Below are 18,686 nucleotides of genomic sequence, written 5' to 3'. Positions count from 1 at the left end.
CCAAACATCGCGCAAGGATGATGGTTTTATTAGCCACTCGAACGTGGGAACCGCTGGTGCGTATCCCTTCGAATCCTTCGGGGCTTCTTGTGTTTTTGCCAGGGGGCAGAATTATGAGGGCGGCGGCCTTGGCTTGACTGCGTGTATGTGTGTTTTCTTCGGGACGAAATGGTAGATTGATTGCGGACACACAGGAACAAACAGCAACGAAGCGGCATCGAAGAGTGTCAGCGGAAAGTCTCCACTAAAGTCGTTCTTGTTCCGCCATCGTGTACAAATTGAAAAGTACACAGAACAACACACACACTCGTGCTGGGAAAAAGCAAAAGAAATGTCCCACATATCGATGATTTTAATATGAAATGTCAATAGATAGTGTTTTCCCTCGCATGTCTCCCTCTCGGAAAGTGGTTCCGCACTCTGCTTTTTTCCATTCTCTGTTCTCTGTGTACAATTTTGTTTAAAATATCTGTAAAAAAAAATCTCCCTCACCATGCTTGCGGCACTTTTTAGGGGTGCCAAACACTTTCACACCAATCCGCGCCTAGCAAGGGGGTTGCAAGGCAGTGTGGTACGCAGGCGCGCGCGGTGCTGGATTTTCATCAATTAAGTCCCAATAAAATGTCGGAACTACAGCACCAAACAGACGAAAAAAATGAATCGAAAACATAATCAATTTTCATCAAAACGCAAACGCGAGACGCGACCGGTACCAGGCCGGTTTAAAGCAGCTCCGGAATCACTGGCAGTGTGGCAGAGACACAACGATTTGCCGTTGTTTGGGGTCGTGGCGTAGATTTTCCAATCCCGACCCCGGCCGGATAAGCTCACCCCGCGTGTCCCGGCTGCGGAGTTGATTATGCGGGCTTGGGTAAATCGGCGAAAGTGGGAATCGAGCTCACGGGTTTCTCTCACTAGCAACCAGCAGAGACCGACCGGAACGGAGAGTCTCCGAGAGCTTGAGACTTGTTTGGCTAAACTGTCGCAGTCGGTTGTAATATGGTTTGCTAAATGAATGCTTTATGAGGAGGGAAAAATGGTTCAATGTTGGCACTCAACAGAGGTATCTTTGTGAAGAGAGTTTAAAAGATTAATTTATTTATTGTATTAAGGAAAAGGCTTGATACTACATTGCACCAAAACGCACTTGTTTGATGCAGCCAAAGAACAGCCTCCAAAGCAATGTAGTGTGGTAGGTTCTATCGATCTGTTCGCCATCATCAATCCCTCGTCGATTACCTCGCCCAGTCACCGCCAAGAAGGGAAACCATTAGACTGGAACTGACGGACTGACCGAATGCGTACTGTTTATGTGACGATGGTCATTACGATAGCGCATAGCTGAGGCAGTTGAGATTGCATCGTAAATCACACAACATTCCAACCTCTGCCAGCGAGAAGGAGGGTGAAAGTACGCCCGCCGATCAATCGGCTTTGATCGATATCGGCAAGTTTAAAGTTGATTGGTGGGAAAACGGTTTACACGGTTCACAGCAAAGCAAGCTGTCCATTCGCTGTCCGACCGTCGCTGGCAGTTGAAAAGTGTTCCTCAGGATATCATAGCCGTCGCCGCTGATTGTTCATCAATCATTTGACACTTAATCAGCGATGGCAGTTGGTGGATTCTGCACAGCTTTGGGTATCGTGGGAAACTGGAGCAGTTGAAAGAGAGGAGGGAAGATATAGATATTAAATATTCAATACAGAAGTGGACCAGCTAATGTAGTTGAGTGTAAATTATTTGACTAAACCTTATCTTTTTTATTGCTTTTTCCTTTGCTTTTTCCAGACAAGGTTCATCGAACTGCGTGGTGTGTTGATGGCAACCGTTTATTCACCACTGTATGGAGCCTGGAAGACAGTTCAACATGAAGGTCTTCAAAACGTGAGTTAAAATATTCAAAAACTCATCAAGATCCAACATTACAGTACCTTTTTTATTCCAATTATATGTTACTTAGTCCTTTATAACTGTCATCCATATTAACACACACAATGTAACCATTTCCACTCACATTGTTGCATTGTAGCTAGCAGTACAATGGAAACCAACATTTTACTCCGCCGTTTCACGCGAGTTAACATAACCCTTCCGAGGGGTTTCTTCAAATTTGCTGGAAAATTGGTCCTTTGTTTCCTTCCACCGCAAGCTCCCTGAAAACAGGCGGCGCTTATTTCCATTGGCCAACGCCACCACCGAGCGCACGCTCATGGAAAAAGGTGGAGTCTTTGCTGGTTTTCTCAAACGAGAGAGCGTTTTTCGCTTGTTCGTTTTTCCGAATTCAAACATGGATGTTCTCGCTCTCAACAATTACTATCCCACAACCATCATCATCACCGAGCGCAAGTGCGAACGCTCGCTGCCGATGAGGGTGGGGTGGTGAGCATGATTTCCCACTACCACCGCCAGCGCACATAAAAAACCTACCCCTCATCCCGCCCGCCTGGTGTGTCTGGGCTGCGCATAAAAAATGGGAATGGAAATCACCCTGCGAGCGGATGAACGAGAAAACAGATCGGTCGAGTGTCGAGGAGGGAACTAGTGGGCTGTCGTTCATTTGCACCCTCTCGAATGCTTTCCCTTGCTTTTTTTATTCACTCGTTTTCAACCCCATTTTCTATCGTTGGTGAAATTGCTCAGTACGCGAGCAGTCAGCCCACGAGTGGAGAGTGCATCTCCAAGAAGGATCCCTCGAGCGAACGATCCATGCTACGAGCGACGGCAGCAACTCCGTCCGTACAGTGAGAATGTGTTTTGACAAATGAGATCCCACAAACAGTGTTTTACGACGACGACGACGACGGCGGCGATGATGATGATGACGGCGATGACTGTGCTAGAAGATGGTGGTTAGGTTGTGTAATTGATGCCGCCACCAATCGTCGCTGCCGCTCTACCAATCGCATGCCCGTGGGACATTTATTATGTGTTCCCCTTCGCGAACCCCTCTCAAACTGTGGCTGTGTGTTTGTTTAGGAGAACAAGCGCAGGAAAACCCAACGCTGCTAAAGAGCAGAAAAATGTGAGGGTGAGAGAACGATCTCCCCCCGCGCATTTCGGTTCGGTTTGGGTATTTTTTTGTGTACGGGTTTCCTAGGCTGGGCCAAACACGAAACACGTCTCAGTTAGTGATCGTGTCGAGGGCAGTATAGGGAAAAACGCCACGCCAGGAGAGCACAGCGTCTAGCGCGAGAGCCAACATAAATCGGGAGCATAAGCTCGCGTAGGGGGATGATGCATAGCGTTACAAGAAACAAACATTTCATCAAATTTCGTTCAATTGTTCCCGCAGCTCGCGACGATAGTGTGTCGATCGTTGGAGGCGAGCACGCGTGCCGACCGCCATTGAGTTTTTCGCCCTCGGTTTTGCAACGCGCTTTTGTTCGTCGGGTTATGCTTAAGGTGTGGAAAAGCGTTTAGTGAATGGAGGAAAATTTTACTCTTCCTGGGGTGTTTAGTGAATGTGCGTGAAAGGTGCAAGCTGTGCTATCAAATTAGCGAGATATTTTAACAAAAATGTGTTTTAAGTGTTAACTACAGGCTAAATTGTCGGTCATTAAACAATTTAAAAAAAAAATTCATGTGTCGTTTCAACAGTGAACTAGCCTTACTAGCCACTGAAAACAGTGTGGACTAGTGGGTGCAAAACATATTGTTAAGCTTTATTTTTGTATAAAGTGATAGTGACAAGCGATGACTAGTGATAGTGATTCAGTGTGGAAACAATAAATACTTAATTGGTGTACATTAATCATCTCTTTAAGATAAAGTAAGTAAATATTGTTCAAGACTGCTTAACAACCACTATAAACTCGAACATTTCACTGTCTTTCGACGTGAGACAAAGGCACTTTTACTAGAAGACGTCGGAAAATGAAGTTATAAATGTTCATGAATTACTAAGCGCCGTTGTGTAATACCTTGTTAGTTAGTCTTGGTTATTTTATATGCGTCATCTAAATTGATCTCCTCAGTGAAAGTGGCTAGATTTCCTTGTAGTAACATGCTGATACATAAAAATAATTCCCCAAAAAACCAACAGCATCAAACATCATCAGTACTACAGATGGAAACGCAACGCTATGATTTCTATTGGCATTGATGAAACGCATTGTGTTTTAATTGATTTTTAACTGGTTTTGATAAAATAATTACACTTGCTTCTATCGTTGCTTATCATCGTAACCCCATGTAATGGATTGATTTCGATTCCAATCAGACTGATCTCAATTAGCCAGGCCATAAAATGTGAAAGCCTTATTCTCATGTAAGTTATGGCACAACGGTTCTTTCAATGCACGTTTGAGGACGTTTACCTAGATCAAATCGAATCTTACCAAATAGATCTAAAAATCATCTAAAAATAAAGTGCCCAGCACTGTTCGGAACCTACCGGCTGCCAGACACTCGCGTAAACTCCATAAACTAATTATTGTTCGTGGGTTTCAGTACAAAATGGCCGGCGAATGGGACATCAATGATGCGCACATCCCGTTCATCCAGGAGCTGACGTACGAGAAGTTCAACGAATGGGCCGACGGCCACGTGCGGCACGTGTACCACCCGACGGACGATCACGCCCGCAAGCACATCTCGGGCTGGGCGATGCGCAATACGAACAACCACAACGTAAGCATCCTGAAGAAAAGCTGTCTCGGTGTGCTCATCTGCACCGCGCGCTGTAAGCTACCGAACGGGGGCCAAATCAATCTGCGTCCCGCCATCTGTGATAAGGCACGCCGGAAGCAACAGGGACGGGCCTGTCCCAATCGGCACTGCAAGGTGGGTCGGTTGGAGGTGCTGCCGTGCCGTGGACACTGTGGCTATCCCGTCACGCACTACTGGCGTCACACGGAGAAAGCCATCTTCTTTCAGGCGAAAGGGAACCATGACCATCCGAAGCCGGAATCGAAGACGTCCGGTGAAACGAGAAAGATGATTGGAGCGACGGGCAACGGCACGAAGGGTGCGGCGGCCAAGAGTAAGAAGTTGTCCGTGCTGTTGCTTCGAGATGCGGCACTGGGGAATAAGGTAAATAGAGACACGCATGGGTACTTCAGAAATTCTAATTACGTGGTGTATGTTGGATCATTGCAGCTTATGTCGCTGAAAGCTTCGAGTAAGGTGAATGGTGGCACTACGGGATCGGAAATACTTCAGCCACCTCCATTGATTCCTGATCCAAGTTATGGTAAGTGAATTAGCTCGTTTTGTATGATGTAGAAAACAATGTGTAATCACTTCATCTATCATGTTTTCAGAAGACTCTTCCAAGTGCTCAACGTGCACGCGTACACCGTGCGTTTGTAGGACCAAGCTTGGAATCAACTCGTCGGCTTCTTCTCTCACAAGATCCTCCGAAGGAATCGCCGGAACCGGTGCATTCTTCGATCCGTCTAATACGCATCATACGCCCCTCCAGAATCATCTCCACTCCAGCACAACTTGGCAATCGTACGAATCGACCGTTGAGTCCTTCACACCGTCCTCCGGTTACGAAACCGCCAGTGGCCCTGCAAATGGATCCTGCGCATCCAGCTTAATGAACGAGTGCTTCCATCCGGAGGAAATCTTTCAACTAGATCAGCCCCTACGTCAACAGCAACAGCAGCATCAACACCACAGCAATGGAAGTGCATCGGGTCTGGTGAATCAACTTACTACGACGACTCCGACCACTCTGCTCGACCTTGGTAGTGGAGCTATCTACAAGAAATGTAATCAAATAAGTCCCGAATACATATTTGGTACGACACCGGCTGGTGGTGAACCGATTGCTGGAACGTATTCCAATCAATCCTGCTCCTACGTACCGTCCACAAACGAAAGCTGTAGCGCACCGGTTGCTTCCGATCATCACCTCGGGAAATACTTTGCAAACGATTCGGGTTATAGTAATCTTCCGCATGAAGACAGCTCCTCCAAGGATGTCCTAAGATACATCAAGAAAGAGGTTGGCTCTACCCCTACCGGGAAGGCTACACTCGCGGACACCTCCCTAAGTGTGTCACGATCGCGACAGTACGATTGTGATCAAAATCAATACAAAAAATCGTCCTACACCTCCTACCGAGGGACATCCACCGGTGGGACCTACTTTAGCAACAGTATCAACAATAATAGCAGCAGTATCGTCAATAACAACAACAACATCCCCTCGGTGGGGCCACCCAGCAAACAGGCAAATTACGACCATCTAATAACAAACGAGGCTACCGTCAATTATGGTTATCACTCTTCGGACCTCACCACATCACCCGGTGGCCATACGAACGCGACCTACCCAGAGCAGTCGTACAGTACGAGCAGTTGCAGCTACATGAACTCATCACTAGGAGGCGGGCAAAACAACCAGGAGGCCCACTATTCCTATGCTGCCGGTGATAATTACCGGTTTGGGAGCAATTACGTGAAAGGATCGTCCCTGGCGCCCATCCACGGTGGCACATCGTTTCAAGCGTCCGCCATGCAACAGATGCATCCAGAGCTACCGTTGGCGGCGTACGATTTCTACTAGTGATCGACACAGGTTGGGGAAAGCCAAGTGGGTGTGATGTGCTGAAGAATAAATGATTGATAAGAGACAAGTCTGTAATTTGCTATTGCGTAATTTGTGAATTAATTCTTCCCTAATTAAGGTTAAGGTTTCTGGTAATGCATTCTATGGCAAAAACGAAGTTCATCGTAATGACGAAAAATATCATTAGTTCTAGCTTACTGGCCTCGTTAACAGCTTAATATCTGTATGAGAAAAACAGTATGTTGGGTACAAATTGCTGTATTGCAAATTGCATACAATCAGGGGTAGCTGGGACGCCCGCGATACTTGCGCCATCTATATGTGACTTATGAAATCTTTGCCAACGCCGTCTATAGCTGAAAAGGAAAAACAGCGCGAGTTGTGATATTGCTGATATTGTTCTTTTCATTTGATTTACATCTTAAACATGGTACACAATAGGCTCATTATCTTTTTTATATTACATTTCAATTATTAACTAATAACTATGTGCGGATTGGTCAACATTCCAATCCATACACGAATAACATATTTTTTACACACCACAAAGCTTAGAACATCCACAAAACATATGCAAAATCCAGCTTTATTGTGAAATAGGACAATTCAAATGGAAATTAATTCCGTTTTCCTCCTACTTCTCCTTCTCCTGTCGCTCCGCTAGAAGCTAACAAAACACTCAGGATACCGTTAGTGTTGCTCGAGCAACATATCTGGCTTAGTTCGGAAGGCGGAAAGGACCTTGATCATCGGCCGCTTGTCCACTTCGACACTGGACCGGTTTCGGGCGGCGGGTGTCTAGACGGCTTGTTTGAACATGCGCCAGCGCGACCGGCAGCAAGACGATAAATTGTTAACATCGGCGCTTTATTGGCACCCCTGGTGGGGGTTTGTATAGTGCACGATCAGCCGCGGCATCAGCCACCGTTAACTGTGTGCAGTGTCCGTGCATAGATTGTCGCAAACTGTCGCACCCTAAACTTCTAGAAGGGAGGATTACTTTTCCTTTCGATGACGCTTTTTCTCGTTCCTGAACATATGTAATACATTGTGTACAATGTTCTGTAGGGGAAGAGTTTATTTTTACAATGTAAAAACTGATCCCTTCTCTCCCAAACGTTCTAATTGTACTTGTTCTAATTACAAACACTCCAAAGCCATAAGTCAACAGTGCCATTATCAGTGATTGTCTCCACTCCCTTCACAGTCGAGTAGCACCACGCAAGTGACAGTGAAATATGATCGTCACCCATGGGCCCGGCTTGACCGGCCTGACCACCAACTGGCCCAAGCGATCCCCAACTCTCCAGCACCAAGAACACTTGCTCCAACGAGGCAAACGATCCGCTGCGATCGGATGACAAGAGCGTTGTTTTTCCCAATCGCCACCATACAGTATTATACCCTCACGTGTCGTCATGTGTGTCCCGTACTTCTGCTCTGCCTTCTTCAATAAACAAACAATGCATTTCGAATGTAATGAAATGACCATGCGATTACAAATATCGAGAAAGGGAGAATATACGCATTGAATCTTGCCTGCTTCTACGATTCAAGCACGAAATGACACTCAGAAATGACTCATTAGCTTCGCACTTCACGCCGAGTGTTTGCAGTCAGCGAGCACTTCCTTCTTCCCTGTGGTAATCCACCCAGCTGGTCTCTAATCTTTGGCTTTCAATATTCATTCTAGCAACGTCTTAATACGTCGCCCCGGGACCAAAATAGCTTCCCAACTTCATGTGCCTCGCGCTCCTCTCGGCTGTTTGTCTGTATTGACCCCCATCGAGGGGTGTTGTTTCGTTTCCTGTCCAGCAACAACGGCAACCTGAAATACGGATCGTGCCCATATGCTAAAACCTCTCGCTGTTGCTGCTAAGCTTGCTAATAAGTGCCGTGCCCCCACACGCTGGCGAGAGCGTTTGTTGGCCGGCACGATCACGGCTGGACGTAAACAACAGCGTGGAGACGCATTCGCTACACTTCATTTCACTTCAACTCACACACACACACAAACAGACTATGGAGGGTGGCGATAAACAACGGAAGGAATGGGGTGAAAAATAAAAGCCAAGCACACTACGTAGACACTTACCCCCCATCGGCTCAACGGTACAGGCCCAGTGCAGAAGGCACGACGGCCGGCCGGTCAGTCGCAGGGTGACGTGATGACGCCTGGCGCTTAACAATGTGTGTTGTTGTTCCACTGCGCACTAAGAGCGGTTCTAGTAAACAAACAGCGAACCGATAATTATATCATCCGATTAGGAATCGAGGAGCTTCGTCACGCCCCGCCCCGATTCGATTGCACGGTTTTGACCCTCGCCGTGGGGGGAATAGATGCAACAACGCGCTAAGTCCGCTGTTGGCATCAGAAGTTGCCGCGATGAAGTAGCCCGTCAGTGAAGACAGCTAGTCTAGAAGTGCTTCACCTCCGTACAAAGCTGCAAAAGCGTGTTGCACACCTAGTCAAGCCGCCAAAGATAGCCAAGATCGTGTGATCTTCCGTGTGTTAAATAAAAAAACACTCGCCCAGAATCTAAACAGCTAAAAATAGCCTAACCTTTGGGATATGTTTCAATGAACGATTCTCTCAATTGATTGTAATTCGATCGTACCCAAAAGACAACTCGCCAGAAGAGAAGGAAGGACATCCTCATCGACAGCGACCAGCCGGAATGTGTTGACCACAAGATATAGGTCAAGGAAACCTGGGTGGACCGATCGTTTCGGATTGCGAACACTTTCGTTGCATTTTAAAAACCCTAAGAACAAGAACGTGTGGAAAGCGGAGGGAAAGTGTACGAATACTCAATGTTTTCACCCTTTTAATTGAATACTTTCGAACGATCGTTTAACGTTGAGTCCACCTGTACCTGGTGGGGCGCAAGGTGGACCGGGACGCATTTGGTATTCAATTATATCCACCCCAAGGTTAACGATTCGATTTTCGGCAATGCTGTTTATTTTGGGGTACGATCGGATAGAGAGTAAAAGAGAGAGAGAGAGGCAACTGCGACATTTCTCAAAGAAAGAAAGGCTGATAAATAGTCACTTCTGCCTGTTGCACACCTTGTTGATTAGGAAGGTTACTCATGTGCTGTTACTATATTAAACTGGGCATTATCTTTTATCCGCTACCACCAACAAGATCAACAACAACATATAGTGTACCTGCGAGGGGATTGGCGATCCGTTATGTAACAGTGACAAGCCCCACTATAAAAAGAAACGCCCCATAAACAACAACACCAATTACGCTGGCTAGTGAACGTTGACATTCCGATAAGATAAGAAGAATTGAGTACACTTCGTCCACTTATCAGCTTCCAAGTGCAAGTGGTGCGTAACAGAATGGTTACTCACGATTCTAGCTTCTTTGGAGTTAGCAAGACCGGTCTTAAAGTCTATCTGATCTTTAATGGTCTTCTTGTCAATTTACACCTGCAGGTGAATGTGAGACTTCACTTTTGTTGATCACTGATTAAAAGCGAGAGGAGACTCTGCAACATGCTTGACTTCTTCCTTTTCCATCAAATGATCAAATGATCTTCCGCTCCAGAAATGATGCCATATGTCTGTTTACAACCTGTCATGGTCCGATCACCCTGACCAGCGTACTTTGGAATCACTTCTCAAAAGCAGGCGTGCTCGTGATCCAGATCTTTGAAATTACGCTTCAGACCTGACTTCCCGTGTTTTCAGGTTATCTCTTCCGCAAGGAGAATGAGATGAGTACAAAAAGAAGAGACTCACAACAAAAACAGACACCAGAAGTGCCAGATTCGATTGACCTTCGAATACGGGCTCCGGTGGAACTGATAGCCGGCGATCGACGTCAGAAACAAACGGTACACGGTCATGTCCGCCCAATTCAGCCATGCAAGAAGCCACCAAGTTCACACGCGGCAAGGTGAGCCTTTCTAACCCACGGCATGGTCAGCATTGTGCCGACTCAAGCTGAGGCTGAAATTTCATCATCCCCACGACAATACGATTAAACGCAGGAGCCGTTTCCCCCTAGCTGATAATTGCCACTTGTTCTCGCCATTTCCTTCTCAGCTTTCTTCTCAACAACTTTGGCATGTGCGGTGGGATCGTATTTTGACTGCGGCAGGACGTATTTTTGCGTCGCAAATCCCTCCACACACAAACACACGATGCATGTGCAGTGAAGAGGGGCAGCAATGCGATAGATCGCTGCGGAGTCACACTTGATGCAACGATGTAAACACGTGATTTCGGGAAGTATTTGTGGTGGTTTTGCTGCTGAAACAATGTAGAGGATGCGATGTCGGGCGAGAAGCAAGACCCGTTTGGACTAGAGCAGGGGTGTTTTGTGTTCCATATTGAATGAAATGGCTTTGAGAAGCCTATTCTGGCACGCTTGCTCCAGGACCGACGAGAACATACAGTGTCAGCTTTGTTCAAACAGCCTGAGTCTCGCTTGGCATGGTGCCATCTAGGAACGCTCAGACCGTGCACATACATACCGCATGCGACGTTCCGGTTGAATTAACCCTGTAACAGTAACCTTTCCACGGTTGGTAATCTCGTTCACACAGTCTTAATGGGAAAGCTGTTTACTTAACTATAATTCCTGAAAAAGGTCCCCTCATACCCCTCACATGTCGGTCGTTTAATGAAAGACGAACATTGTTTGAACAATAACAACGCTACAAATATTAGAATACCGTCCCGTTGGAAGCAAAATATTTATTGCTTCCTACTGTGCAGTGCTCTAGGCACACACTCACACAGACACTAAAAACACATACACAAATCCCATGGAGGTATATACAAATATAGTTGCCAAGTAGTTGCTTGACGGAAACGACGGAGACCTACCGGCAGCCGGAACGGTCGTAGAGCCCCTGTACCCGGGGGTGGCAATTAAGATAGATGAGACGGCCACGGTGAACCAGCTCAAACTGAAACAGTTCTTCCCACAATGTATGCTCAGTCGATCAGATTAAATGAAGGGAGACAGTAGGCAAACGTTTGCAAACTGATTAGTGTCCCAGGGAAGTACTTGATACTCTTTTGAGTGGGAAAGAGAGAGCGGTAGAGCGAGAGAGGGAAAGAGAGATCGCAGTCTACCACGAGGTGGAGTGTCTAGCCCACATCTTTGTATTCTGGCTTTCTCGATCACATTTCACGCCTTCGCATACTCAATGCCTGGAGTGTGGTACATTCCTTTTGGTTCTAGACACGCGTCATAAGCTTTAGATTTGCGTATCTTACTCTGACCAGCTGGATCTATTTCTCAACGCACTACAAACCAATAGCTCCAACATAAGGTGGAGTGTCTGTAACGCCATCCAACGACATCCCTGTGCAGACTTAAGCTTGGCAGAGTAATTATTCAAATGTATTCCACGGATAACGAGCGCTGCTCGAAAGCTATTCCAGTCCAGCAGTTGAATTCTGCCTGCTTGGTGAAGCCACTTTGGCATAGCTGTCAACTTCCTGAAGTCAGCTGGCAGTTACAACAAAGAGAAGATAGACAAAATACTGTATTTAATGCTTGCGCACCCACGATATCATTCACCCACAACCACCCCACTCAATGCCGGTGTTCGTGATCGGCATTCGGGAGTGAAAACCAACCCCCAGTCGTTGTAACACACCGGCGTCTTGAAGCGATTAAAGTTACTACCCTTTCGTACGCTTTGTGCATCGATGGATGTATGGTTTGGTCTTTTTGTTTCCCCAAGAACAAAGGTTTGAAGTTGGTTCGGTCCTAGCTCTACAAAGGTGTTGTGCTGCTCAATTGCAAACAATATATCTGCTCATCCCTGTTGATTTATGATCAGGAAATTAGTCATTACCCTGCCTGGAGCAAATTTAATACGCATTCTCTGTACAGCTGCGCAGAGTTCAATCCTTTTAAGGTGATAAGAGCTCCTCATCAATAACCGACCAAAACCGGTCACCTTTCCCACTGATCCGTACCACACTATCCAGTTCCAACTGGTCCGGGGAAAACAACAAGACATTTCGATTGTGTTGTTACCTTCCCGCGCATTCCGATAAGTTGACAAAAACAGAACCTACTCTCTCGCTGATATGGTTCGGGGTTCGATCGTAACTGACCTTGCACGATTTTCAAACATCCCTCTAGCAAATGCACCCAAATGAGCTCGTTCTTTTTTACTATTTTTTACTCATTTGGTATTTAGGATTTGTTGGCTATACACCGCACCCGGTAAACAAGAATAAACGGAAACGCATTTACGAGCGACTTTCAAAACAAGCGTCCAAGATCGGAAGCGTGGCGTACTCGGAAAAGGGCACGTAGAAAACACCTCCTGCTCTCCGTATCCCCCCTGGCATGGATGTAAGTAAACAACAGATCAACAATACGATAAACCGGATTTCGTTTGTTTTGCTAGCTTCTATTTTTTTTCTTATTTTTGTAACCTGTTGTATCGTTGACAAATGGCGACCGAACGATAAGCGCGCGTCAGCAACGGGGGAGCAATATTGCATCAGCGTGTGTTTGTTATCGGGGAGGAAAAAGGGAAGCAACACTGCTGGCAAGAAGAAGCGCCACACATAAACACATAAACACACAAATAGCCCACGATCTGCAACAAAATTACGCGGGATCACTCTCTTCCGGAATGCCACAACCATTCCGCCACGTGGTGGGTGCCGCGCCTGGTGCCGGGTGTGAGAAAAGCGCATAATGGCGCGTAGCTCTCAGTTCGTGATGTGTGTTTTTTTATCGGTACACACCCCAAAATAGAAACCCATTTGGACCCCATACTCCACCCTTCCCAGGCAACGGCCGCAGTCCAACGTCCAATGACCACGGTTACAACCAACCAGACGAACCTGCACACACATACATACACCTGCGCTCTGCAGGGTTGGAGGGTAGCTAATTTGACGGTGTTTAGCCGATTGACAGCTTTCCATCGCTCGACATGCTGACACGTGTTTAAGCGAAAGCTAATAATAATCACTCATGTTACCGGTATGATGCTCTGTGCAACATAATTCATACCTGTAGTTGTGAAAAGTAGAGCCAAGAAGAAAAGAAGGGAATGAACGCTCCTTATTGGCTTTAGTTTCATTACAAAGCGAACCCTTCACCGTCAAGTCGCAGCAGCACAGAAGTTTGACCTAATTTCAACGTAGCTTCTCTGTTTCGGACTAGGCGATGGTCATCGTTTCCGAGCGGAGCGCGCTCGTTAATGCGCTGGGTGGTACGGATTTGAAATCCCCCTACCCAAAACACACCGAAACCCAGCTAATATCGTTGGTAAACGTGGCATTTGGCACAGACGACGGTAAACAGACGGAATGACCTCGCGATGTTGCTGTTGCTGTCGCACCGTGAGAAAGAATATTTTTGAGAAATTTTCCATTACCTATAGGGAGGAGAAGGAGGGTTGTATGCGTGCGTGCGCGGACAGGAAGCACTAGATAAGATGCGTAGAGTGATGATAAAAACTCACCGTCTAGGTGTTTGTGCTCTGGAAGCAAGAGGTTGACAAAAGCGGAGGGGAGTCGCTCAATGTGCGACTGCGGGAGGGATTGACAGTTTGGGAGAGGTTGAAGTTCGTTGACAGATGAGCGCGTGGTCTAAGTATACGATCTGTTTATCACGTACACCGCGGCAGACTACCACCATACCATACTACCACCATCATCATCATCGTCATGATCGTCTCCCAGTGGCTGATGCAATACGTTGGATCGCCGCTACCCAAACGATAAACGAAGATGTTCTGTTGACAAAATTTCTGAAAAAAGCGACGAAAACGCACAGACGTCTGTGTGTGGGTTGATCACAAACGAACACTTAATTATTCCTCTTCGCGTACCACCGCTAACACCGCATCACCTCTGCTACAAACCCCCTTGTGTCCTTGAGGGAAAGGCAAAGTGTGAAGAATACATTTGCAAGATCTTCGAACTTCCTCCCCAAAACGAAACGGCCAGATAAAACGGGGCACCAGAGAGGCAACTACTTCAAGGTGAAGTTGCGCATTTTCTAATCGCCACTAAAGAAGAGCGTGCAAAGGTGTCTGACACTCGGCGAGGGGGGTGAGATGAACTAGACGACCCACGGTTAGCGACGTTATCGGACGCGGATTCTTATTCCAGCTGCATGGAAATGAGATGGGCGGCGGGTACAGGCTTGTCAATACCGTTACCGTGTGTGGTATCCATACAGTACACAAGCGAGCATTCCGGATTCATTCTGCTTTGCATAGATCGGGCTTTTTCTTAGCGTCCTCTTCTTTCCATTCATATCACTTGGCGGCTGTGTGTGACATTGAACACTTGTGCCAATATATGGGCATACGAATGGGAAAGTCCGTAAAGGTGCCCCCCTTATACTGTCAGCTCTATGTCGTGTGTGGCGTTCGGTTGTGAACCAATTGATAGGGTCATAGTTCGGTGACGGATCGGCTGTAAATGCTTGTTCCTTGAAATCCCATTTTATTACTTTTTTGGAGCTCTTGTCAATCTGAGCTTCAGTCTAATGAATCATCCATCTCCAGCGACAGCTTACAGATAAACGGGCGCTAACTTTGTGCGCATAAACACGTCCAGCTGTTAAAGCAATGAGTAATCCACAATCACCTTATTAGTAGCCCAGTTGACTCCCTCAACAAAGCGGCATTCTTGGTGATTAACCGCATAAAAACCCTTCCTGAAGCACACGACGATGCCTTTGAACGCCTCTGTCCGTGTGTACAAAGGTGTTGCATTGATCCAGTTTATTATCCTTTTCTTAGAAACAAGCACACATTTGAGGAATGTCTTGTGCAAAGAACTGATCGAATGATCGAATTGTATGGTGCTGATGCAATGGCTGGATCTTTCCCAACCGGAATTACTAAGCACCCGATACTCGGTAACTTTCCATCGCGATGAAAAATGAACACGTTGTACGGGCGCTACTTGGTTGTTTCTGTTTACCTGGCCCCACGCCAGTCAAAAAGAGAGATTATTCTTATCAAACGCGTGAGTCACACACGCAGGCTAACAAGGGCTTCTGCTTATACGCTGCGCGAGGAAAGCCATAACAACAAAGAAAAGTATCAAGTACAGGGTAAGTGCATTCATTTCAACAGTTTGTGTTGCTGTCTAGAAGCTCCGTAAAAAAGGAAGGTTTAATTGAAGCCACATTAAAACACTCGTTTGCGTTCATAAAACCCAACCGTAGAACCGCAACGCACTAAGTGAGCATGATTTATAATGAAGCAGAAATAGCGCCCACCGCTATCCGCATTCTCTTTGCGCAATTCTTTCGTGTCGAAAATAGCGTAAATGAAATTAAACGCACTTCATACGACGTGTGAAGATGTAAATAAAGTTTTACTGTACGACTGACCAGATCGCGATCGTGCGTGCTTTATAAGAGGCAGAGCGGCATAATGTAAGGAAGAAACGTGGCGGGCTGATGGCCGACTTCTAGCAGGAAGTTATTTGCGTTCAAGTTCAATGCACCACCAAGCAACAGCACCAGCAGCAACACACGCCTGTTCGCATCGAATGAAATATAACGAGGAAGTGTAATGTGTCCACCACATGTAACCAAACATTTCGCCGAGATTCGATTTCAGTGCGTCGTGTTTCGCATCTGCGTTCGTCACGGCGTTTAAAAATACAACAATATTCCAAGCAGGAGACGAACCTCACACGCAGTGGACAGTTTCGTTTGTTTATGCTCATCGAACCATTTCAACGGTTCGGCCATAATGGGAATATCTGCATGAAATGCAATTTTTCAGCTCTGCTGCAGCGCACCATTGCCCAAAAAACGCGCGTTTTTGGAGGCTCGTCTTGAACCGTGTTTTTATTTAAAGCCATGCCCTTCATCGTTGACCTTCGTTCTCTCTTTCGCTACACGGCGCAGTAGTCGAAATAATATGTGCGGTTGGTTAACGGGAGGGAGAGCCCTTAAAGCTTGATGTGGAGTTTTGAGCCTGCGGAAGGGAGTTGGAACCGGTTTCGGTCACTAAATGTTTGGAGCATTCTTCTGGGCACGGTCGAAAACAGAGATAAACCGATCGATGGGAAAGCATTTTTGTTGCTGTGTTGGTCACAGCTCAGGAGACATTCTCCTATTCTGTGGTCGTTTCTGCTGGACAAACGTGTCAATTATGTAAGGCACAGTGTGAAAGGAGCTTGACATTCTTTGTTGAAGTAAATTTAATCTAAGAAATAGCGAAGAATGTTGTTATATTACACAAGAAACCACATCCACCATTCACATCATCAAACAGTGTCGAATGTGTGAAGAACACAGGTCATAATGTCCAGTAGCAGATCAGTTAAGTAGATCTACAACAGGCTTTTGCCACTCCATCAACACCAAACAACTAATAAATAAAAACACCAAATGTGCAACAACATCGATATAACGATCGATAGCGCCAGCAGTCATATGTACAGTTACAGAATTTGTTTTGCAGCACTAGAAATGTTGACCTTCCCTTGAACGATGATGACGAAATTGGTTCCGATAAAAAAAAAAACACACAACAACACACCTCACAACCATCCTAAACTAATCAGCACCCAACGGTAAACAACTGAACATTGCCTGTCATCCGAATGTTTTTCTTCCCTTCAATCACAGATAATCTCGTGCGCGTGTACTCTCTTTCTCTCGCTATCATTTGGTTTTTTCTCTGTTCAACTTTCTCTCTCTCTCGCTCTTTTCTCTTGCGTTGTTTACACTTAGTGGCATGCTGAAGATGTCATTTGCTGTGTTTACTACAGTTACCACTACGTCAACCGTTACTACGGTGACACTAACACGTTTACGGCGTCTGCCAAAATTTGCTCCGACTGACGCAATCGGATGGATTGCCCTTTTTTAATTGGATTACCTCGGCGCGCATTGGGGAGCATCAGGTGTCCGTGAGGTTGGGACGTGTTTGAGAGGGACCATGTTTGAATGTGCTAGAGGGAAAACAACCAACACAACACAAAGATTCGTTTGCGCACTTGCAGGGCTTCCGAAAACGATCTGAAGGATGATCGTCGGAAGATCGTCACCCGGGTGTGAAGTTATGCTATTTTTGCATTGATGACGCATCGTGAAAAGTTGCTAGTGCAATCAGTACGGACAATTTACTGCTTGGTGAAGTCAAAGAGTTGCCGTCTTAGTATCTAAAGCTAATTGTATACCTACTTTAGTCTACGTGTAATCTGTCTGATAGTGTCCACTTCAACGAAGGGTGTAAACATCCAGTTTGAACCAGCTAGACGATCATTTAAAGATTGCCGCCTAATGCTCTAGCACCGTCTAGTGTTACAGCTTGAAGATGTGGCGTTCTACTTCGTATTACTAAAAAAGACTCCAAGTCTGTTCAAACTTGGCGTGTGTCTGATAGTAACCAAGTACGAGAAAGAAGAACCCGGTACAATCTGGAGCGATTACAAACATTAATTACTGATGATATATGGTCTCAATAGCTTCAATTCACCTCGGATTTTGATCAGCCATTCATCGGAGTTCGCAGAGGGATTAAGAGCCTCTCCAGTCCAGACTAATCAACGCCACGGTTCCGACTGTGTAACGCTATCGACCCAGACTGGTGGTGATAATGCGCTTTTCCCAATCTCTCCCTGCAAGAAGGGCTTGTGGGATGAATCAATCAATAAGCCAGCGTGACCTTGCAGACTTTGCAATCTCGCCTACGGTCAAGCCCCGGAAAAGGGGAGACTATCTTGCAGGTTAGATTTCGCAAAGGGCAATCTTCTTAGCGGCAAATGAAAATAAATGTTTATTGCTACCGATTCGTGTCTTTGTCCTGGGACGAAATGCTCGACTCACTGGTTATAGAAATTATCAAACGACTACCTACGAGCCTGCCCAATCGCCTTCTCTCGGCTTCTTATCACACCGATAAGACATCTCCAGGTGTATATTGTTAGCACAACACTGCTCCTGCTCCTTCGCTCATGTTGTTGTAATCTCGTGCGCCCGAGGTACACAAACACGAAATGCACGAAACACTCGAAGAAAGATTTCAGTCTCACTTCTCAACCCACCGACGGCCGGTCTGCGCACCGGTTTGGGGCGGTTTCGGTAAGGGTGAAAGATTAGAGCCCTGACACCAGTCCACCACCGAGATGATGTATGTACCGATGGTTCGGCGACGACCACACGGGCCAATAACTGACGCATTT

The 18,686-nt window shown here is 46.3% G+C and overlaps 1 protein-coding gene and 1 long non-coding RNA gene across 7 annotated transcripts; one reads left to right on the top strand and one right to left on the bottom strand.

The window, feature by feature from the left end:
• Positions 1–1,161: 1,161 nt before the first annotated feature.
• Positions 1,162–17,917, bottom strand: LOC120903439. Of its 5 annotated transcripts, none has more exons than XR_005739601.1 (4): positions 17,686–17,917; positions 5,815–17,601; positions 4,395–5,707; positions 1,162–1,652 (listed from the first exon to the last, which is right to left on the bottom strand). It is a non-coding gene; the product is annotated as an uncharacterized LOC120903439 (long non-coding RNA). The 5 variants fall into 5 exon arrangements; XR_005739602.1 differs by lacking the exon at positions 1,162–1,652 and having other exon boundaries at positions 4,088–5,020; positions 5,075–5,707; XR_005739604.1 differs by lacking the exon at positions 1,162–1,652 and having other exon boundaries at positions 4,088–5,707; positions 5,815–6,197; positions 6,285–17,601.
• On the top strand, positions 3,118–6,532 carry LOC120903438 (myosin-G heavy chain-like). Of its 2 annotated transcripts, none has more exons than XM_040312873.1 (4): positions 3,118–3,770; positions 4,451–5,032; positions 5,099–5,192; positions 5,266–6,532. In XM_040312873.1, exons 2-4 carry the CDS (start codon positions 4,457–4,459, stop codon positions 6,516–6,518), a joined length of 1,923 nt encoding a protein of 640 aa, XP_040168807.1. In that variant the 5' UTR covers positions 3,118–3,770; positions 4,451–4,456; the 3' UTR covers positions 6,519–6,532. The 2 variants fall into 2 exon arrangements, with proteins under 2 accessions (XP_040168807.1, XP_040168806.1); XM_040312872.1 differs by having other exon boundaries at positions 5,263–6,532.
• Positions 17,918–18,686: the final 769 nt, after the last annotated feature.

Source organism: Anopheles arabiensis, chromosome 3 (genome assembly GCF_016920715.1).
Source record: "Anopheles arabiensis isolate DONGOLA chromosome 3, AaraD3, whole genome shotgun sequence".
In the NCBI taxonomy this organism is placed as follows: domain Eukaryota; kingdom Metazoa; phylum Arthropoda; class Insecta; order Diptera; family Culicidae; genus Anopheles; species Anopheles arabiensis.
Note: the sequence above shows the minus strand (reverse complement) of the source record. Positions and strands in the feature narration are given on the sequence as shown.

Bases quoted from the DNA above. Each gene is read 5' to 3' on its own strand.
- LOC120903438 (XM_040312872.1), top strand. From the start codon at position 4,457: ATGGCCGGCGAATGGGACATCAATGATGCGCACATCCCGTTCATCCAG. The intron at 5,033-5,098 runs GTAAATAGAGAC...GGATCATTGCAG, and splicing joins ATGCGGCACTGGGGAATAAG to CTTATGTCGCTGAAAGCTTC. The intron at 5,193-5,262 runs GTAAGTGAATTA...TCATGTTTTCAG, and splicing joins GATTCCTGATCCAAGTTATG to AAGACTCTTCCAAGTGCTCA.